The sequence below is a fragment of the Solea senegalensis genome, linkage group LG9 (assembly GCF_019176455.1).
Source record: "Solea senegalensis isolate Sse05_10M linkage group LG9, IFAPA_SoseM_1, whole genome shotgun sequence".
Lineage (NCBI taxonomy): Eukaryota > Metazoa > Chordata > Actinopteri > Pleuronectiformes > Soleidae > Solea > Solea senegalensis.
The window spans coordinates 2,238,995-2,255,407 of record NC_058029.1 but is presented as its reverse complement, the minus strand read 5'-3'; the positions used below and the strand labels follow the sequence as shown (position 1 = coordinate 2,255,407).

Below are 16,413 nucleotides of genomic sequence, written 5' to 3'. Positions count from 1 at the left end.
ATATTTTAAACTAAGGTGTGAAGACGTATACACACTTTAACTGACAGTTTTTGAGAAATTTCAAATTCATTCAAGTATGTTAGTAGTCAGATGTCCTTAACACAACCCTGCTAGTCTTGTTCAGAACTTATGGAGAAACTTTTTAATTGCAAATCAAAGTTGGGAATTTCTTTATAAAAAATGTGAACGTTGGACTTCTAATTTGAAAATTCTCAAAAACTCTACTGTACAAATGTCTGATTTCAAGTATGCTAGTAGTCCTGAACACAGCCCTGCTAGTCTTCTTCAGAAGTTATGAAAAAATTCTCTGTACTGTTTAATTCTGTTTATGCCTTCATATATTAGCTCAAAATCCAGTTAGGAGGTCTCTGAATCTCACATCTTTATTTTGTGTTATTATTATTATTGTGCTTTCAAACGTGCACTCACAGAGTGGGCTCACGGTTTTATTTTGAAAACCGGATGCTGATTTCCTTACAAATCAGCTTGATTCTTTGGTCGTTCTTCTTTTTACCGTAAAGACATCTGAAAGGAGGGCATTGAAAGTCAGCGTCAGATCGCTTCACCACGGAGAAACGAGTGTCACTCATCTTGGCCGCAGTACAGAAAGAACCGAACAAACACTCGTATTATGTCAGCCATCTGTGTGCTGAGGTCTCGCTGCTTCCTCCGGCACGTCCTCCCCGGCCTGCCCGCCGCCATGCACAGGAACTACAGCCTGGATGTCACCGCTCCTCTGCTCCGTACGCAGGGCTACGTAGACGGCCGCTGGGTCACCGCTGCCTCGGTGTTCCCCGTCGTGGACCCGGCCACCGGCCAGGAGATCGCCCGGGTGACGGACTGTGGCGCGGCTGAGGCCAAGCAGGCGGTGGACGCTGCGTACAAGGCGTTTTACTCCTGGAAGCAGTACACAGCTAAGGTAGGACGTTACACCGTTCTCCATTCATAACACAGTCGAATCAACACAAACAGTTCGCGTGTGGTCAGAAAAGCAACGTAAGTATGTGAGACACGAGACAGATTTTCTTACGGCTAACATGGTATTCACAAGAAAACACACATTTCAGAAAACACACAGTTTAGATGAAAAACACTTCGGCATGCTAGTTTCGCGATACAGACGAAGCTAGCTGCGTCGCTTTTAAATTCCAGTAGGAAAATGGCTAATTTAACATAAATGTTGGATTTCCACCCAGAAAAAGCCCCAAAACGAATGTATTTCTAATTTGGATATAATTGAACGTATATCCGGCTGACGCCAAATGCTAGGTATATGGTCATTTTAGATACCATTGCGACTTTATCTTTACTTTCCAAGCACCTTGTTTTGCAGACGAAGTTACGTGAACGTGGATTAGTTCGGGTTGTCTCCAAAGAGTACGAACATTTTGTTTCGTGATGATGTAAACAGAGTTCGCCGAAGTGGAGATGTACTACACATTGTTCGAGAAACACGGTGTCTAAGTTTATTGAGTATTTAATCTTGTCAAAAACATTCGTGGCGACATTAAAACGAGAAAATTGAATGGGGATTTGCTCTAAGTGATTTCGTCATGGATGAAACGCAGGTGTAATTTTTTTAGAGTCTGGATTCTGAACTAAAGACTTTATTTTGGAAATGTGTAACTAGTGTCATTGAGGAGTTATCTTTTAAACTATGTTTGTTTGTAGAAGTATTAAAGGGATGTATTGTGTGCTTTTCCCGTCAGTCTTTGTTTTAGTCTACTTATTTATAATCAATTGTATTAAATTTGGATTAATGCCATTTAAACCAGGTTATAGTCACTACCTGACCATGCTGCCTCCATCACTTATTTAAATGTGTTATTTTGTGACTTTTTGGGTTTGAAATCCTTCATTTGAATCTAACTAAATGACATGAACTTAAACAAATGAGGCAGCAGTAGACCAGCAGCTCCGTATTAATTAAGTTTAAAGCTGAAAAAAAGTACATTTTCTTGTAGCATCTTTCCTGAATTTATCATTTATTTAAATTCCATGTGTCCATAAACTTAACATGTCTTCTCTTTTTTTTGCCCTGTAGGAGCGGAGCCTCCTGCTGAGGAAGTGGTTCGACCTCATGATTCTGCACAAAGACGACCTGGCCAAACTGATCACGTTTGAGTGTGTGAGTGTTACATAGATAAAGCGAACCTTTTTACAACTTAAAATGGATGTTTATTAATGCTCCCACTGTCCTGCACCAAAGTCCATAGAGAAAAATCATTGTTTTTAGCTCACAGGGTCACAGGAGCTGCTGGTCTACTCTCGCCCTTGTTTGGTCACTTTGTGTCACAGACGTAAACCTGAATAAAGGATTTCAAACGCAGACGTTATAAAATGACACATTTGAACTTAGTGATGGAGGCAGCGGTTAATCAACAACTTCTTTTGTGCTGTGATGTTAAATCACTGATTATCTCTATGGACTTTGGTGTGAGGGAGTGACTGTTTTTAGTCCGTCTAACATTGAGATAAATTCTCAAGCTATTGTAGACTTAAGCAAACATAGATTTTAGAAGGTTTTATGTCGCTAAAATCCCCAGTGTGTCAGTCACGTTTTCCCTGAGTGTGTGTTGCGTCTTGTCGCCAAAGAGACCGCACAGATGCAAACAGTGTCAATAACGCACACAACCTCTGTTTGGACGTTTCGCAGGGCAAGCCCATGCGCGAGTCTCTCGGGGAGATCGCGTACGCCGCCTCGTTCCTGGAGTGGTTTTCGGAGGAAGCTCGTCGAGTTTACGGCGACATCGTCCCGTCTCCTGCCAGAGACAGAAAGATCCTCCTCCTCAAACAGCCAGTGGGCGTCAGCTCCATCATCACACCGGTGAGTGGCCGATCATTTGGATCAAATATAGTTTTTTAGGAATGATGATTTTGAATAAATATGTAATAGCGAATATTGTGACAGGAATTGCGATTGCAATGTGATTTGCGATATCAGAGGGAATGGTCATTTTTATGTCATTATTTTAATTTTCATTAAAAAAAAGTATTTAAAATGATTATTGTGTGATATTTGTGCAGATCTGTGAGAAACAAAGACGTTCCCTTCACTCTGTAGAATATGATGTGTATGGGGCAAGACAATAATTTATCTAAAACGATATTTTGACACATTTTGGCCATAACAAATATTGCACCCCCTGCGATTTGAGGAAAATTACAGTAGGTCATATTGCGACTTTGATAAAATGTAGATTAATTGTTCAGCCCTATAATTTTTGCAGCTACAATCCTGCTTTACCATCTTGTTACAGAGCCTTTTCCAGCAGGAGATGAAAGACTTTATCCCTTTCTTAACCACTCACTCACTCACTCGCACCAAATTCCATTGAGAAAATCACTGTCCTGAGCCCACAAGGACACAAGTTTCACAGGTCTATTTCTGCCATGTGTGATGACACATGTGATGAACCTGCTTATGGAGGCAGAAGTGGATTGACAACTCCTGTTTGCTGTGATGGTAAATCGTTAGTTTTCTCTATGGAGTTTGTTGTGGGAGAGTGATCCTTTAAGAAAGCTGCACAAAAAATCCCTTCTGTCCCTTTTAAAGTTTACAGGTGATGTTTTGAAATCTAAAAAAGAACAAAATACAAATTTCCACATAATGTGGGTCATCTTTGGAAGTTATAGGCCTATTACAACCGTCTTTCTTGCCGTCTTTTTATCCTAAATCTGTGTCACTGTTGCCATGAATGTAAATTTGGGTTTTTTTTCACAGTGGAACTTTCCCAGCGCTATGATCACCAGGAAGGTGGGAGCTGCTCTGGCCGCCGGCTGCACGGTGGTGGTCAAACCGGCAGAGGACACCCCGCTGTCGGCACTCGCCCTCGCCGAGGTCAGTCAAGTCCCGATTAATGGATAATGGATCATTTTCACAATCAATTAACAATCGATTAATTGACTAGTTGTTTGGTTCATACAATGTCAGAAAATGTTCATCTAAAGTCTGTTAAAATGAATCAGATTTAATGAAAACCAGAAAATATAAATTATTCTTATATTTAAGAAGCTGAAACATCTGGAAACTTAGTTTTTAACACATAAAGAATTGCAATTATTTCACAACCTAATTTCCTTCTGTAGCAAGTTAATTTCACATGAACATAATTTTCACATATAAGAGAAAATCTCACATTATTTTGTTTGTTTGTTTGTGTTGTGTGTAGTTGGCAGAGCAGGCCGGGATCCCAGCAGGGGTTTTTAATGTGGTTCCTTGCTCCAGAGAAAAGATGCAGTCGGTGGGTGAGGTTCTCTGCACTGACCCCCTGGTGTCAAAGATCTCCTTCACTGGCTCCACGGCTACTGGGAAGGTAAAGACTCTGAGTCTCATTAAATTAAATTAAATTAAATTAAATTAAATTAAATTAAATTAAATTAAATTAAATTAAATTAATATATTTTATTCAAAGTGACAGGAAGTGAATTGTTTCCTTGCAGATTCTGTTAAAAATGGCCGCTGACACCGTGAAGAAGGCGTCCATGGAGCTGGGTGGCCACGCCCCTTTCATTGTGTTTGACAGTGCTGATGTTGACAAGGCAGTGGGCGGAGCCATGGGGTCCAAGTTCAGGAACTCTGGACAGGTAACGGATACAGCCTTGAAGTTCCACAGCAATTTGGAAAAAAAGAAAAATTCATGGCCCTTGAAAGTTTTTGAATTTGAAAAAAATGGTGAGGGTTCTTGAAAGTTTTTGAATACATGAACATAGAAATGACTACGTAACTAAACACCACCTGAGTGTAATCAGTTCATCAAAGTATGACATCATTACTGTGTCAGTAAATGCAGAAAAATAAGTATGTCGTTAAAAAATTGTCTTTTATGTTTTCATTTGGTCATATTTTAAACTATTGTTAAAAACTTTAAATGTATATTAAAGCTACAGTTTGTTGCTAAACTGATGCCAAAATGGGGAAAACGTTGCTTCTTCTGTGGACTGTGGTCCCCACTAAAGTGTATAAACCTGTATGTGTTGTTTTCTGACTCCTCTTCTTCCTTGTTCTTGTAGACGTGCGTGTGTTCAAACCGCTTTCTGGTCCAGACCGGTATCTATGACCGCTTCGTTGAGAAACTGGGCCGAGCGATGGACGCCGAGCTGCGCCTGGGTCACGGCTCTGACCCCAACACCACCCAGGGTCCGCTCATCAACACCAGAGCCGCAGAGAAGGTAGAAAGACAGTGTTTCCTCACAGTGACTGAAGCTCTTTGTGTCCGTGAGGTCTATTTCATCGCGAGACTCTCTGTCCCTCAGGTGGTCCACCAGATTTCAGACGCTGTGTCCCAGGGAGCGAAGGTGTTGAGGGGAGGGAAGCGTCTGGACGGATCGTTCATGGAGCCGACTCTGCTGACCGACGTCTCCACAGACATGCTCTGCACCAAGGAGGAGACGTTCGGTCCACTGCTGCCCGTCATCAGGTCTCAACTTTTTTATAAAAATCTGGTTCCCACAGGGAAATAGACATGGGTCATTAAAAGTTTGTAGAGTTCTCAACGGGTCGGGCTGGGCCAACAAACCGGCAAGCCGGGTTCGTGCCGAAAAATGTGCAAATGAGGTGGGTCGGATCGGGTCTCGGGCTTCCTTTTTTCCACTCATAAAACACATTTCTTGCAGGTTGTAAATGACATGTTGTTTGTTAGGAATCATCGTTCGCGTGTTGTCGTATGTTAGTGTCATTTTTGGAGCCCGTTTATGATGCTCCTCGTGAACTGGAGGGGGACAAATATCCCACTCTGTGTTCTGCCCATAGCAGCACAAGATGCAAAGCTGTAACATTCAACCAGTTGCGGCTGCTGCCTGCTGACCAAAGGGAAAATGTACAACAGTATGTGAAGTCCCACCTGTGCTACTGGAGGACCCAGATAATGCGAGCCAGGAGATGGGAGCAGCAGCAGCAGCAGAAACAGCAGCAGCAGCAGCAGAAACAACAGCAGCAGCAGCAGCAGCAACAGCAGCAGCAGAAACAGCAGCAGCAGCGCCCGTCTCCCGCTGCAAAGAAAACACCACCCTTTCGATCAATGGGAAAATTGATTTCGGGTTCAGGCGGAAAATAAATGCTGGTGTGTCGGGCAGGGTCGGGTTTGGTATTAAAGGGTTGTAATTTTCAGGCCCATTGGGAGTTATAAAAGTTTGTGAATTTGAAAAAAAAAAAATCAAGGCCCTTGAAAGTTTTTAAAAACTGCCTTGAATAGACATGGGTCAAGTTTGAATTAAAAAATAATAAAAATTCAAGGTCCTTGAAAGTTTTTGAAAACCACCTTTACATTGACACATGTCATTGAAAGTTTGTGAATTTGAAAAAAAATAAATTCAAGGACCTTGAAAGTTTTTGAAAATTGCCCTAAAAAGACATGGGTCTTTAATAATCTTTTACGACTTAGGAAATGATTTATTTTTAATGGAAACTTTGATAGTGGTGATTTGTTTTCAGATCTGTTTTTAAAGCACATGTCATATATTTGAAGATAAAAACATCTCGTTTGTGTTTCACAGGTTTAACACAGAGGAAGAGGCTCTGTCCATCGCCAACGCGTCTAATGTCGGACTGGCAGGTGAGAGCTCGTGTGACAAGTCATGTGGTCAGTTTTTACAGGCTGATACGCATCAATCCCAGTGATCCTGAAGAGGAGACACTCACTGGATGATCTCGTTAGAGGATTTTATCAATAACAAAACAGTTTAGGCATTAATACTTTTATTGATACTTCCTTGGAACATTTTGATGTGTTTGAACTTGGCTGAGTGTTCAAACTCGAAACCTTTTAAAAGAAAAAAAATAAATATTTAGGAAAAAAATAGGTTGAAGGCTAAAGTCATTCCCACATGGTCCAGCAGAGTAATATAAATAACCATGAGTTAATGAAGTTTGTGAATTTGAAAAAAAAATTCAAGGCCCTTGAAAGTTTTTGAAAACCGTCCCAAATAACCATGGGTCATTGAAGTTTGTGAATTTAAAAAAAAAAATTGTTTCAAGGCTCTTGGAAGTTTTGGAAAACTGCCTTAAGTAGACATGGGTCAGTTTTTAAATTTGAAAAAATCAATCAATTCAAGGCCCTTGAAGGTTTCAGTTTCTTGATTTCTGCTTTTCTTTCCTTTTTTTTTACTCCTTACCTCTCCTCAGGTTACTTGTACTCCCAGGACCCGGCTCAGATGTGGCGGGTGGCCGAGGCACTGGAGGTGGGTCTGGTGGGCGTGAACGAGGGCCTGCTCTCCACCCCAGAGGCCACCTTCGGTGGCGTCAAACAGTCCGGGTTGGGCCGTGAGGGCGCGAAGTACGGCATTGATGAGTACCTGGAAGTCAAGTACATGTGCTTTGGGGGCCTGACGCCCTGAGCCGTGACGCAGCAACACCCCCCCGTCCTGCAGAAGGTGCGCCAGATGTTTGACTAGATGACTACGTTGTTTGTGAAAGTCTCTGTAAAATACAGAGATTCTCCTCTTTATGCACAATATATGTTAGAAAATAGACTGAGAGTGTGTTCTCTGTTCTGTTTTTAGCTTGATGACACAGTGGAGCCATATTCATCATAACTCCTCCTCCTCAAACGCTGTAATGATTTTAAAACCCTGTAGCTACCTGAGACGTCTTTGTCCTGAAAGCGTATCTCACCTCGATGCGAAACGCGCAGAAAAGCTCTGACACATTATCGAAAATTCCTAAAAATGATGTAGAGAAGAACAAAAACCACTGATGCACACAGAGGGTGACGAAGAGCATGACTGTAACTAACTGTAGCTCTGTGTTTGTGTACAGTTTGTCGTTAAACTGACGCCAAAACGGTGGAAATTACGCTTCTTTTTTACGTTAATATTCTGGACTTTAGTTGCAACGTGTGTATATTACTATTCTGTAGAAACACTGAAAAACGCAAAACATTGCGAACTTTGGTCCCCAGTAATGCCAGTGTGTCGGGCTCCTCCAGTGGACACGCCCCCAGTGTGCTTAACTTTACGTTTTAAAACCAATTTTTTTTAACAATAAGTGTCCTTTTTTCTAAATGAAACTGGTTAGCAACATGTTTTCTGGTCACTTTTCAGGGAGTCGCTCTGAATATAGATTTTTAAATCAATCTGACGCCTGCAGCACCGTACGCTGCCTAATGCTGTGAATTAAAACGTAAAATCAAACAGTTTCAGACAAACATTTGTAGGAATTTGTTCATAATTAATCGTCCAGCACTTATTTTAGCGTCCGAATCATGAAGCGCTTGTTGGTGATTCTCTGTCGATGTTTGTCAGGAAACTAATCAGGGTCTTTTTTATTTTCTCGTTTTGTTTATATATGTTGACACTCACCTGCAGCTAAATACGACCGACACTTTTGTATTGACAAAGAAGTTACCAGGCTGTTCCTGTTATGCAAAAATGTATTTGCTTAGGTTTAAATATTTCAGCTTGAACAACGAAAACAATCAGTACAAATTTCACACCTTGGGAATTTGTAGCCACTGTGAACACTGCAAACGCAGCCCTACTTATATTAGAAATAAGCCAAATACTCTCATTGATTTTACCCTCAAGAGTTCCTTTAAAAAACATACTTATTTGTTCCTGGTGGCAGAAAATCACCTTCCCAAAAACCGCTGTACAACATTATATATTAATATTTTTGAAAATATACATATCAAGTATTATTTTATTTTTTTATATAAACCCCCCCAATAATTTCCATAAAAAAACATTTCTGGGAGAATTTGATAATAATTATTATTAAGGCCCTGGGATGGATTAATGATTGGCAGAAACATTGATTTTGATGCATAGTTATTTTCTTTTGCAGTAAAAATATTATATATTACTATAGAATTTTTTTAAATTATCACAAGCTAAGAAATTCTGTCACATGAGAAATGTTCACTTAAAACTTGTTTTACTTGAAGCTGAATTTAAGAATTTATTTTGGAATCTCTTATATTTTGCGCACACACACCAATTTGTGGTAGTGAATTTTTACTTTACAGTATTTAACACAAACCAGGAGATGTATTATCTTATGAAGACATTTGCAAAACTTCTGTACAAGATTATTTTTTCTGTTTTACTCAAAAAGTAAGAACGTTTCAAAAAATGTGGCTTATTTTACTTTCTCCAAAATTGTGTCCACGTTAATTGTCATAAAACACTTAAAGTTACCCAGACTTTTTTTTTTTCGTTCATGAGACAAAAAAACATCAAAAAAGATTTAATTCATTCAAACGTTTATTTACACACAGAACTGTTGTTGAGAGCAAATGAAGTACACCGTTTAGTACAATAATCCACACATTTAAGATAAATTAAAAATAATCCATGACAAGAAAGGTAATAAGGTAGCTAGCCAAGCATGCTAACATTAGCAGCTTAGCCGTTCAGTCGTAGCGTCTTTAGCATGAGCAAAGTAATATGAATCTAGCATTTTTGGGTTATTTTTGGCTTCCATGGTATCATTGACTCAACCCTTTTTTAGGTTTTAATAGGTTAAGCTAGTTGTGTACAACACACAAAAATGCTAATTTTTCCTGATATTCTAGTTTTTATTTCTACAGAAGAGGATCAGGCCACATGTAAATATACAGTATATTTGTTTGTATGTATGTATGTGTGTGTGTGTATATATATATATATATATATGTATACATATATATATATTTGATAAAAATATATTTGAAAAAAAAACATTTGTCACATGTGACGCTAATTCTCTTCTGTAAATCTTTCCTTTAAAGGCAAAAAATAGAAACAATTTTGAAATGATAAAGAATTGTATTTAAAGTTTGGACTCAGATTAAACATTTTAGGAGCTCACTTTGAATCCCACAGCAGATAAAAATTTGAAATATTTGTGTTGAAAAAAGTTGTCACGAAAGCCAATACATCATCATAATGTTATTATTATTATTTATTATTTTTAACTTGGATTAAAAATGTCCTGTTTTGTAGAATGATGTTAATCTTAATCCTGAGCAGGTTTTGTCAAAAGTGCCATAGAACTCGTGTTTATGTCCGTTTTCTGGACTTCTAAATAGTGGAATTTGGCCCTGGTCGTCATGTTACTAAAATATGCTTTTCACAGTAATTTTAAAGATTTTGTAACTTGAAAAAGGGAAAATCCTTCTGTTGTCAGGAGCACAGATAATAAGCTCCAAATTTGAAGTTGCTTACTACTGTTAATGTAAGATAGAAACATCGTAAGCTTGTCTGGAAAAATGTGAAATTCTGATCTTGTTGTTAGCAGATGAAATAGTTAGTCTAATCTTCAAGAGGTCTTATTAAAAAAAAAACTCAAATTCTGTATGTTTTGAGATTTTCTACCTTATTTTTAATTAAGGTATCATGATCAGGATTAAAGATCCTGTAATTACGAGTGTTCTGAGGAAAAAGGTTCCTAAATTTGGAGGTTCACATCAAGTAAGGTATTTATATTTTACGTGAAGTTCCCATAATGAAGCAATAAAGTGTAAAAAGTTTATTTATAATTTAAAAGACCTCGCTGCTAGAATATTAAAACCTTTACTGTTAAAAATATTCAATGTTGACAAGATGCTCCGCTGTTAGTTGTACAGTTAGTCCTTGTTTTTTAATGTGTGTAATTAGTCTTAATTGTAAAATACTTCGTTTTTGTGGCTAAAAGTTCTTATTTTTGTTTCTCAAATGTTAATATTATATGCCAAGTGACTGTTGTATTAAATTTAAAATAATCCTCTTCCCCCCCCCAATAAAAACCATCAAACAGTAACGGACTCCCTTAGCGTCAAATCTTTGCTTTCAATGGGTACGATTTTATTTTAGCTAGTTAGTTTAATATGTTCAAATTTAGCTAACGTTTAAATTTGGGAATTGTTAGATATTTGTTTTCCTTTGACTTGGCTAACATTTTCACCTTCCTCCTGTCATTAAGTTAAGCTAATGACAAAAACAACAACACTTAATTTCTTAAAGTTTTAGCGGAGATGCTGTTAGTTTTGTGAATTTGGGGGGTTTGAGTAAGATCAGCTAACTATTAGCCTGTCAGCTAACGAAGCAGATGATGTAACTGTGCCTTCAAATGGGACTCCGTGAACTTGTGTTTGTTTTTGACGATGAACGTTTGGAACGTGACACTCGCATTGTAAAGGCGTGAGTATTGCTAAGCTAACGGCAACATGGACGTTACAAGGCTCCTCATTCTACTCTTCTTTTTTTTTTTACTTCTTCACTCAAGACAAATCAAACTATTTTGAACACTCTACAACTAAAATTCTCAATCTTTTTTTTATCTTACATGTGTAAATGTGTCTTTGAAGGTTTTCTTTTTTTTTTAAACTTTCCACGTGAAGAACATTTTCAATGTTTTCATGAACTCATCTCACCACAGAAACATGAACCCATTTGAAGGCAAGTACCTGACCTGCAGTCGTTGAGCGGTGGTTCTTCTGGCTGTGGAGATAATTATTTCCTAGAATGTCTTTGTCATCATTTAAAGAGTTGCAGAGTCTGCTCTCCTGACCCCTGGTCAGACACTGGTTCATTTTTACTGTCACTGAAACGGGAGAATTAAGTTCTTCAGTCTTTGAGAAGCCTCATCTTTTTTTTTTTTCTCCCACTGTGCAAACATCCTAGAAGGATTCTCTCATAGTCACTGAGTCGGTGATCCCGTCATCCGAAGGCATTTCCGTTGCGACTAGCCTGAGCGCTGAGCCGGTTCTTGCTGCGGGTGGGTCGTTCCCGGCTGAAGATGGCGTCCTGGTCGCTGTCCAGCTCTGACTCTGACATCATCAGGCTGGAGTTGTGCTCTGTGCTTCGGTGTTTGATACCTGCGCAACCGTCAACAGAGCAGTCAGACCTCCAAAACCTAAAAATGTCTGCACAGTCATGCATAAAAAAAATCGTGAAAATGTCTAAAGAAAATGCGTCAAAATCGTTAAAAGTTTCAGTAACGAAAATGTGACAAAATTGTACACATTTTCCTAAAAAAATACAGTCAAGAAAATGTGTCAAAATCATAAAAATGTTGGTTTATTAATGCGGTAAAAATTTCGGTAAATCAATGTGAGTAAGTGTCAAAACCGATAAGTCGGTGTAGTAATGAGTCAAAAATTGTAAAAACGTCAGTATGTTCAAAATTGTAAGAATGTTGCTCTGTTCTAAACTTTCCGAACAGCTGAAGTGAGTACTTCCTGTCATATCGTACACCGTGGACCAGTTGCGCTTTGACCTTTGACATTTTGAAAGGGACTCACTGAACTTGGGCCGGAGCTCCACCCTCTCCTGCTCGTCCATGTTGTCCAGGATGGTGTATTTGGTTTTCTTCCTCACCTTGGTCTGTTTCCTACGAGTTCACGCGCAGAGCAGAGGTCAGAGGTCAAGATACAGGTACAGATGTTACAGCAGAAAACAGAACGTTAACGAGCAACAAAAAAAAAAAAGAAACATTTCTACGCTTTGCCACAAAAGAAACATAAATATTTGTTAACAAAACAATAGGAAACCATATTGGAATACATAGGAAAGAGTGACATCACTTCCTGCAGCAGCAGATGAACGTCCAGCTGACAGTCAGGATGAAGACCATGAGCAGGAAACTGGTCAGGATGACGTACAGCATCCTCCACTCTGACCACGGAAAACAAGAAAACAACCATGAGCAAAAACACATCGATGTTTTCAACAGGAAACTGAAGTTTATAAACCACTCACTCTCCCACACCAAAGTACATAGAGAAAATCAGTGTTCTTAGCTCATGGAGGACACTACTGTCCTCTACTGCTGCCTCGTGTGGTCACTTTGTGTCACTGAGTTATCTCCGAGCAAAGATTTCAAACACAGAAGTCACAAATGGTGATGGAGGCAGCTGTGGTAACAGCTCCTGTGTGCTGTGATGTTAAAATCACTCATTTTCCTGAACTATCTCTTTTAATGTTTGTTTAACACGTTCGTAGAGTTACCACAGTTGCTCTCTCCGTCGCCAAGGTAACGGCGAATCACATTCTCCGTCCAGAACGGGTCACAGGTGCATGTCTTTGTGACGGGATCACACTGACCACGCCCAGAGCAGCTCAGCAAACACACTGAAGGATCATGGGGAAAAAAAAGAAGAGGATTAGAGATTAAAGTCTGGATGTTTTTTTGACTAAAAATATATATATATATATGTGTGTAAACTGTTTTTCATTGAATTTTAACTTCAAATATAATGCAACTAAGCAATTACAAAATATTTGATATATATAAGAGTTTTGGGTTGTATCTGCATCGTCATGGCAACTGAGCCACAGAAGCTGTCAAATCTATACAATCTTCAAATTTTGACCAAAGGCAAAACTACAACTTTTAAACTATACCGATGTTTATTTCCTGCAGCTTTGATCTTAAACTTTAGAACTTCGAGAACAGTTTGGAGAGAAGCGGGACGAGAGGACCCAGGACCGTTGTCCTGACCTTTGACCTCGGTGACCTTTGACTCACAGACAGTGTCGACCCTCAGGACTCTGAACAGCAGGAAGTCGCTCTTCTCTCCGAGCAGCTGGTTCCTCAGCTGATGAACCAGAGTGGAGCCAGAGAGGGGCGCTGGCGAGCCGCGCACGGAGAACCGCAACACGGTGCTGCACGCACACACACACACACAGAAAACATGGAGGATAAACAGACTTAGATTAATATGACAGCATCTCAGATTCTTCATGATGTTTAAACTCTGAAATCTCAATAAAAGTTTAAACCTGTATTTTCTGTCATTAAAGCAATCAGTAAATCATTCCTTCAGTTGGTTAACCAGTCTTTAAGCTAGTAACCAGTCAGCGAACTAGTCTTTCAGTGTGTTAAGCAGTCAGAAAATCAGTCACTTGTGAGTAAACCAATCTTCCGGTGACTGAACAGTCAGTAAACTAGTCTTTATGTTGATAGACAGTCAATACAGTCAATTAACCAGCGTGTAAGTACCTGAGGTGGGAGTGTCCCTGCAGAGCTCGGACGTTGACGTCTGTGTCGAGGACGTGCAGCAGAGCAGCAAGCTGACGGACGACCGTGTCTCTCTGAGACAAACTGACCTGAGACACTGGCACCAGCATCTCTAGCTCCACCTCCTGGCCACCACCGGGTTCTACACAGACACAGGCGGGACATGCTCATGTCCATGTCTGCATGTGGACAACACACACACACACACACACAGTGTTCCTGTCCTACCAGGCTGGACCTCCACCGTTGCCGTGGCGATGCTGGATCGTCCCTGGGCGTCGGTCACTCTCAGCTGGAACAGGTAAGTTCCCTCCACCAGGTTCGCGAGGAATAGAGTGGACTGAGTGTCTGAGCCGTAGAGGACGTCCTGTGATGAGACAGCAACGCCATAATCTAATCCTGATCCAAGATAATCTGAACTAATTGATTTGTAATCCTGATTATATCTAATCTAATCCATATTCTTGATTACAAATGAAAGAGAAAAGTAATCTATCAAATTTTAAATATTATCCTTACCTAATCTAATCTCTAATCTATCAAGTCTAACTTTCTTCCATTTCTAATCTAATCTACTGTAAATTCTAATCCTGATGAAATGTAATCTGTAATCTGATAGAACGTATTTCTTCTCTTAATGTGATCCATCAAATCTAATCAAGTTCTAACCCCATCTAAATCTAATCTGATCTATTTGTAATTTACAATCTAATCTGATTTAATCTAATTTGATCCAATTTTAACAATTAATCCTGCAGTATGTCTTCTCAATTTCTAATCCTAATCTGATCTAAACCATTCAGTGATCCAGTCAGTTAACAGGGTTTAATCTAACTGAAACTAATCTAATGTAATCTGACCTAATATAATTCATCAATCCTGCAGTATGTCAGATAATGTAATCTGAAGTGATGCAGTGTAATCTGACCCCGGCAGCTGGACTCTGGCTGTCTCTAACCCACTGGTACTGGATTTTGGTCTGGTCGCCGTCAGTGACAGAGCCTTGCAGGACAATGGCGTTGTCGGGCAGCGTCAGCGTGTGGCTGCCGCTGGCGTGAGCAACAGGTGGACGAGTTGCAGCTGCACGAGACAAACGATGAGGATTACAGTTCTGGTCTTCAGGATTACATACGTATGGCACTTTAATCCCGCCCCTTCCTACCTTCCTGCACGTGCACAGTCAGCAAGGTGCTGTCCGTTGCCCCTTCCTGGTCAGACACGGTCAGTCTGAAGGTATAGCGCCCCACTTGAAGACCCGTTGCCGTAGCTACTGCCTGGTCCACACCGTCCATCTTTAATCCAAGAGGCCCGCTTTAAAAATATCGCAGATTAGTTTTGAAATCTGTGGCAGAGGAAACGCTTTACTGCGCTCATCTCACCTGACCACGTCCCAGTGGAAGCTGACGACGCCGCGGTCATCGGTGCTTCCTCTGCCATCAAGCAACACGCCGCTCAGTGGGAGGAGCAACTTCCTGTCGGGACCCACGACCGCAGTGGGGCCACGGTTTGAAACCCCGCCCTCTGACACTGAAAGAACAGTGATTTAGTTTTGTTATTTTACCAAAAAAACCTGTTGTTGTTGTTTAAAACTCACCTGCGGCAGGAACAGACGGTGACGCTCCCTCAGCTGCTGCGTCGCTGCTGAGGGAGGATGAGGTGACAGTGATGGCGACGGGGGCGAAGTCAGAGGTCACAGTTTGGGCTGGGAGGTGGGGTTTGGTGGGTGGAGTTGTGGCTGCTGCCAGAAGCATCATCGTTGTCACCTCTGAGGACGAAGAGTCACAAGAAGAGCCTGTTATCAGTGTGTGTGTGTCTTTGTGACACAGTGAGGACATTTTGTCTTTTCCTATGAACTTTAAAGGGTTATTTTTTTTTTATTACTTCACCCACGGAGTGGGGGTGCAGTATTGTTTTTGGTGGCTCTGTGTGTGTGTGTGTGTTTCTGCACTTGCTTGCAATACGAGCAACAGAGGCCAAGAGAGGCTTGTGAGAATTTGTGATGGACACACACCAGGCACATGCTTATGTACATTGCTCAACAATTTTGACCCTGACGTGGATTTGGATCTGGAGTCAGACATATACATACACATATGGACAGAAGAGCCTTGTGCTAAATGGAGCAAAATCTGCCATCTCTGATTTCCTTATGTTGTCCGAAATGAGACAAAAAAGACATACATTAGTATGTCGTCCAAAATTTGACAAAAAAGTCATACTTTAGTATATCGTCCAAAATTTGACAAAAAAGTCATACTTTAGTATGTCGTCCAAAATCAGTCAAAAAAGTCATACTTTAGTATGTCGTACAAAATGTAACAAAAAAGGCATACTGTAGTATGTTGTCCAAAATTTAAAAAAAAGTCAAACTTTAGTGTGTCGTCCAAAATGTGACGAAAAAGTCATACTTTAGTATGTCGTTCAAAATTTGAAAAAAAAGTCATAGTATAGTATGTGGTCCAAAATGTGACAAAAAAGTAATAGTATAGTATGTA

General features: G+C 40.1%; 2 protein-coding genes across 4 annotated transcripts; one reads left to right on the top strand and one right to left on the bottom strand.

The window, feature by feature from the left end:
- Window positions 1–500: 500 nt before the first annotated feature.
- aldh5a1 (aldehyde dehydrogenase 5 family, member A1 (succinate-semialdehyde dehydrogenase)) lies at window positions 501–8,600 on the top strand. Of its 2 annotated transcripts, none has more exons than XM_044034277.1 (11): window positions 501–919; window positions 2,045–2,128; window positions 2,657–2,827; window positions 3,725–3,841; window positions 4,173–4,316; window positions 4,444–4,587; window positions 5,014–5,172; window positions 5,257–5,420; window positions 6,496–6,554; window positions 7,124–7,371; window positions 7,501–8,600. In XM_044034277.1, the coding sequence occupies exons 1-10, from the start codon at window positions 632–634 to the stop codon at window positions 7,333–7,335; spliced, it is 1,542 nt and encodes a 513-aa protein (XP_043890212.1). In that variant the 5' UTR covers window positions 501–631; the 3' UTR covers window positions 7,336–7,371; window positions 7,501–8,600. The 2 variants fall into 2 exon arrangements, with proteins under 2 accessions (XP_043890212.1, XP_043890211.1); XM_044034276.1 differs by having other exon boundaries at window positions 7,124–7,382.
- A 2,663-nt stretch (window positions 8,601–11,263) lies between these two features.
- On the bottom strand, window positions 11,264–15,680 carry LOC122774765 (dyslexia-associated protein KIAA0319-like). Of its 2 annotated transcripts, XM_044034274.1 has the most exons (11): window positions 15,513–15,680; window positions 15,298–15,445; window positions 15,081–15,229; window positions 14,847–14,998; window positions 14,147–14,285; window positions 13,901–14,060; window positions 13,427–13,563; window positions 12,907–13,029; window positions 12,483–12,573; window positions 12,201–12,289; window positions 11,264–11,774 (listed from the first exon to the last, which is right to left on the bottom strand). In XM_044034274.1, the coding sequence occupies exons 1-11, from the start codon at window positions 15,670–15,672 to the stop codon at window positions 11,617–11,619; spliced, it is 1,506 nt and encodes a 501-aa protein (XP_043890209.1). In that variant the 5' UTR covers window positions 15,673–15,680; the 3' UTR covers window positions 11,264–11,616. The 2 variants fall into 2 exon arrangements, with proteins under 2 accessions (XP_043890209.1, XP_043890210.1); XM_044034275.1 differs by lacking the exon at window positions 11,264–11,774 and having other exon boundaries at window positions 12,226–12,289; window positions 12,463–12,573.
- Between the last annotated feature and the right edge of the window lie 733 nt (window positions 15,681–16,413).

Coding starts and splice junctions, on each gene's coding strand:
- aldh5a1 (XM_044034277.1), top strand. CDS start 632: ATGTCAGCCATCTGTGTGCTGAGGTCTCGCTGCTTCCTCCGGCACGTC. Junction 2,828..3,724: donor TCAGCTCCATCATCACACCG/GTGAGTGGCCGA, acceptor TTTTTTTCACAG/TGGAACTTTCCCAGCGCTAT. Junction 4,317..4,443: donor GCTCCACGGCTACTGGGAAG/GTAAAGACTCTG, acceptor GTTTCCTTGCAG/ATTCTGTTAAAAATGGCCGC.
- LOC122774765 (XM_044034274.1), bottom strand. CDS start 15,672: ATGATGCTTCTGGCAGCAGCCACAACTCCACCCACCAAACCCCACCTC. Junction 14,999..15,080: donor GACTGTGCACGTGCAGGAAG/GTAGGAAGGGGC, acceptor TGTCTCGTGCAG/CTGCAACTCGTCCACCTGTT. Junction 14,061..14,146: donor AACGGTGGAGGTCCAGCCTG/GTAGGACAGGAA, acceptor GTGTCTGTGTAG/AACCCGGTGGTGGCCAGGAG.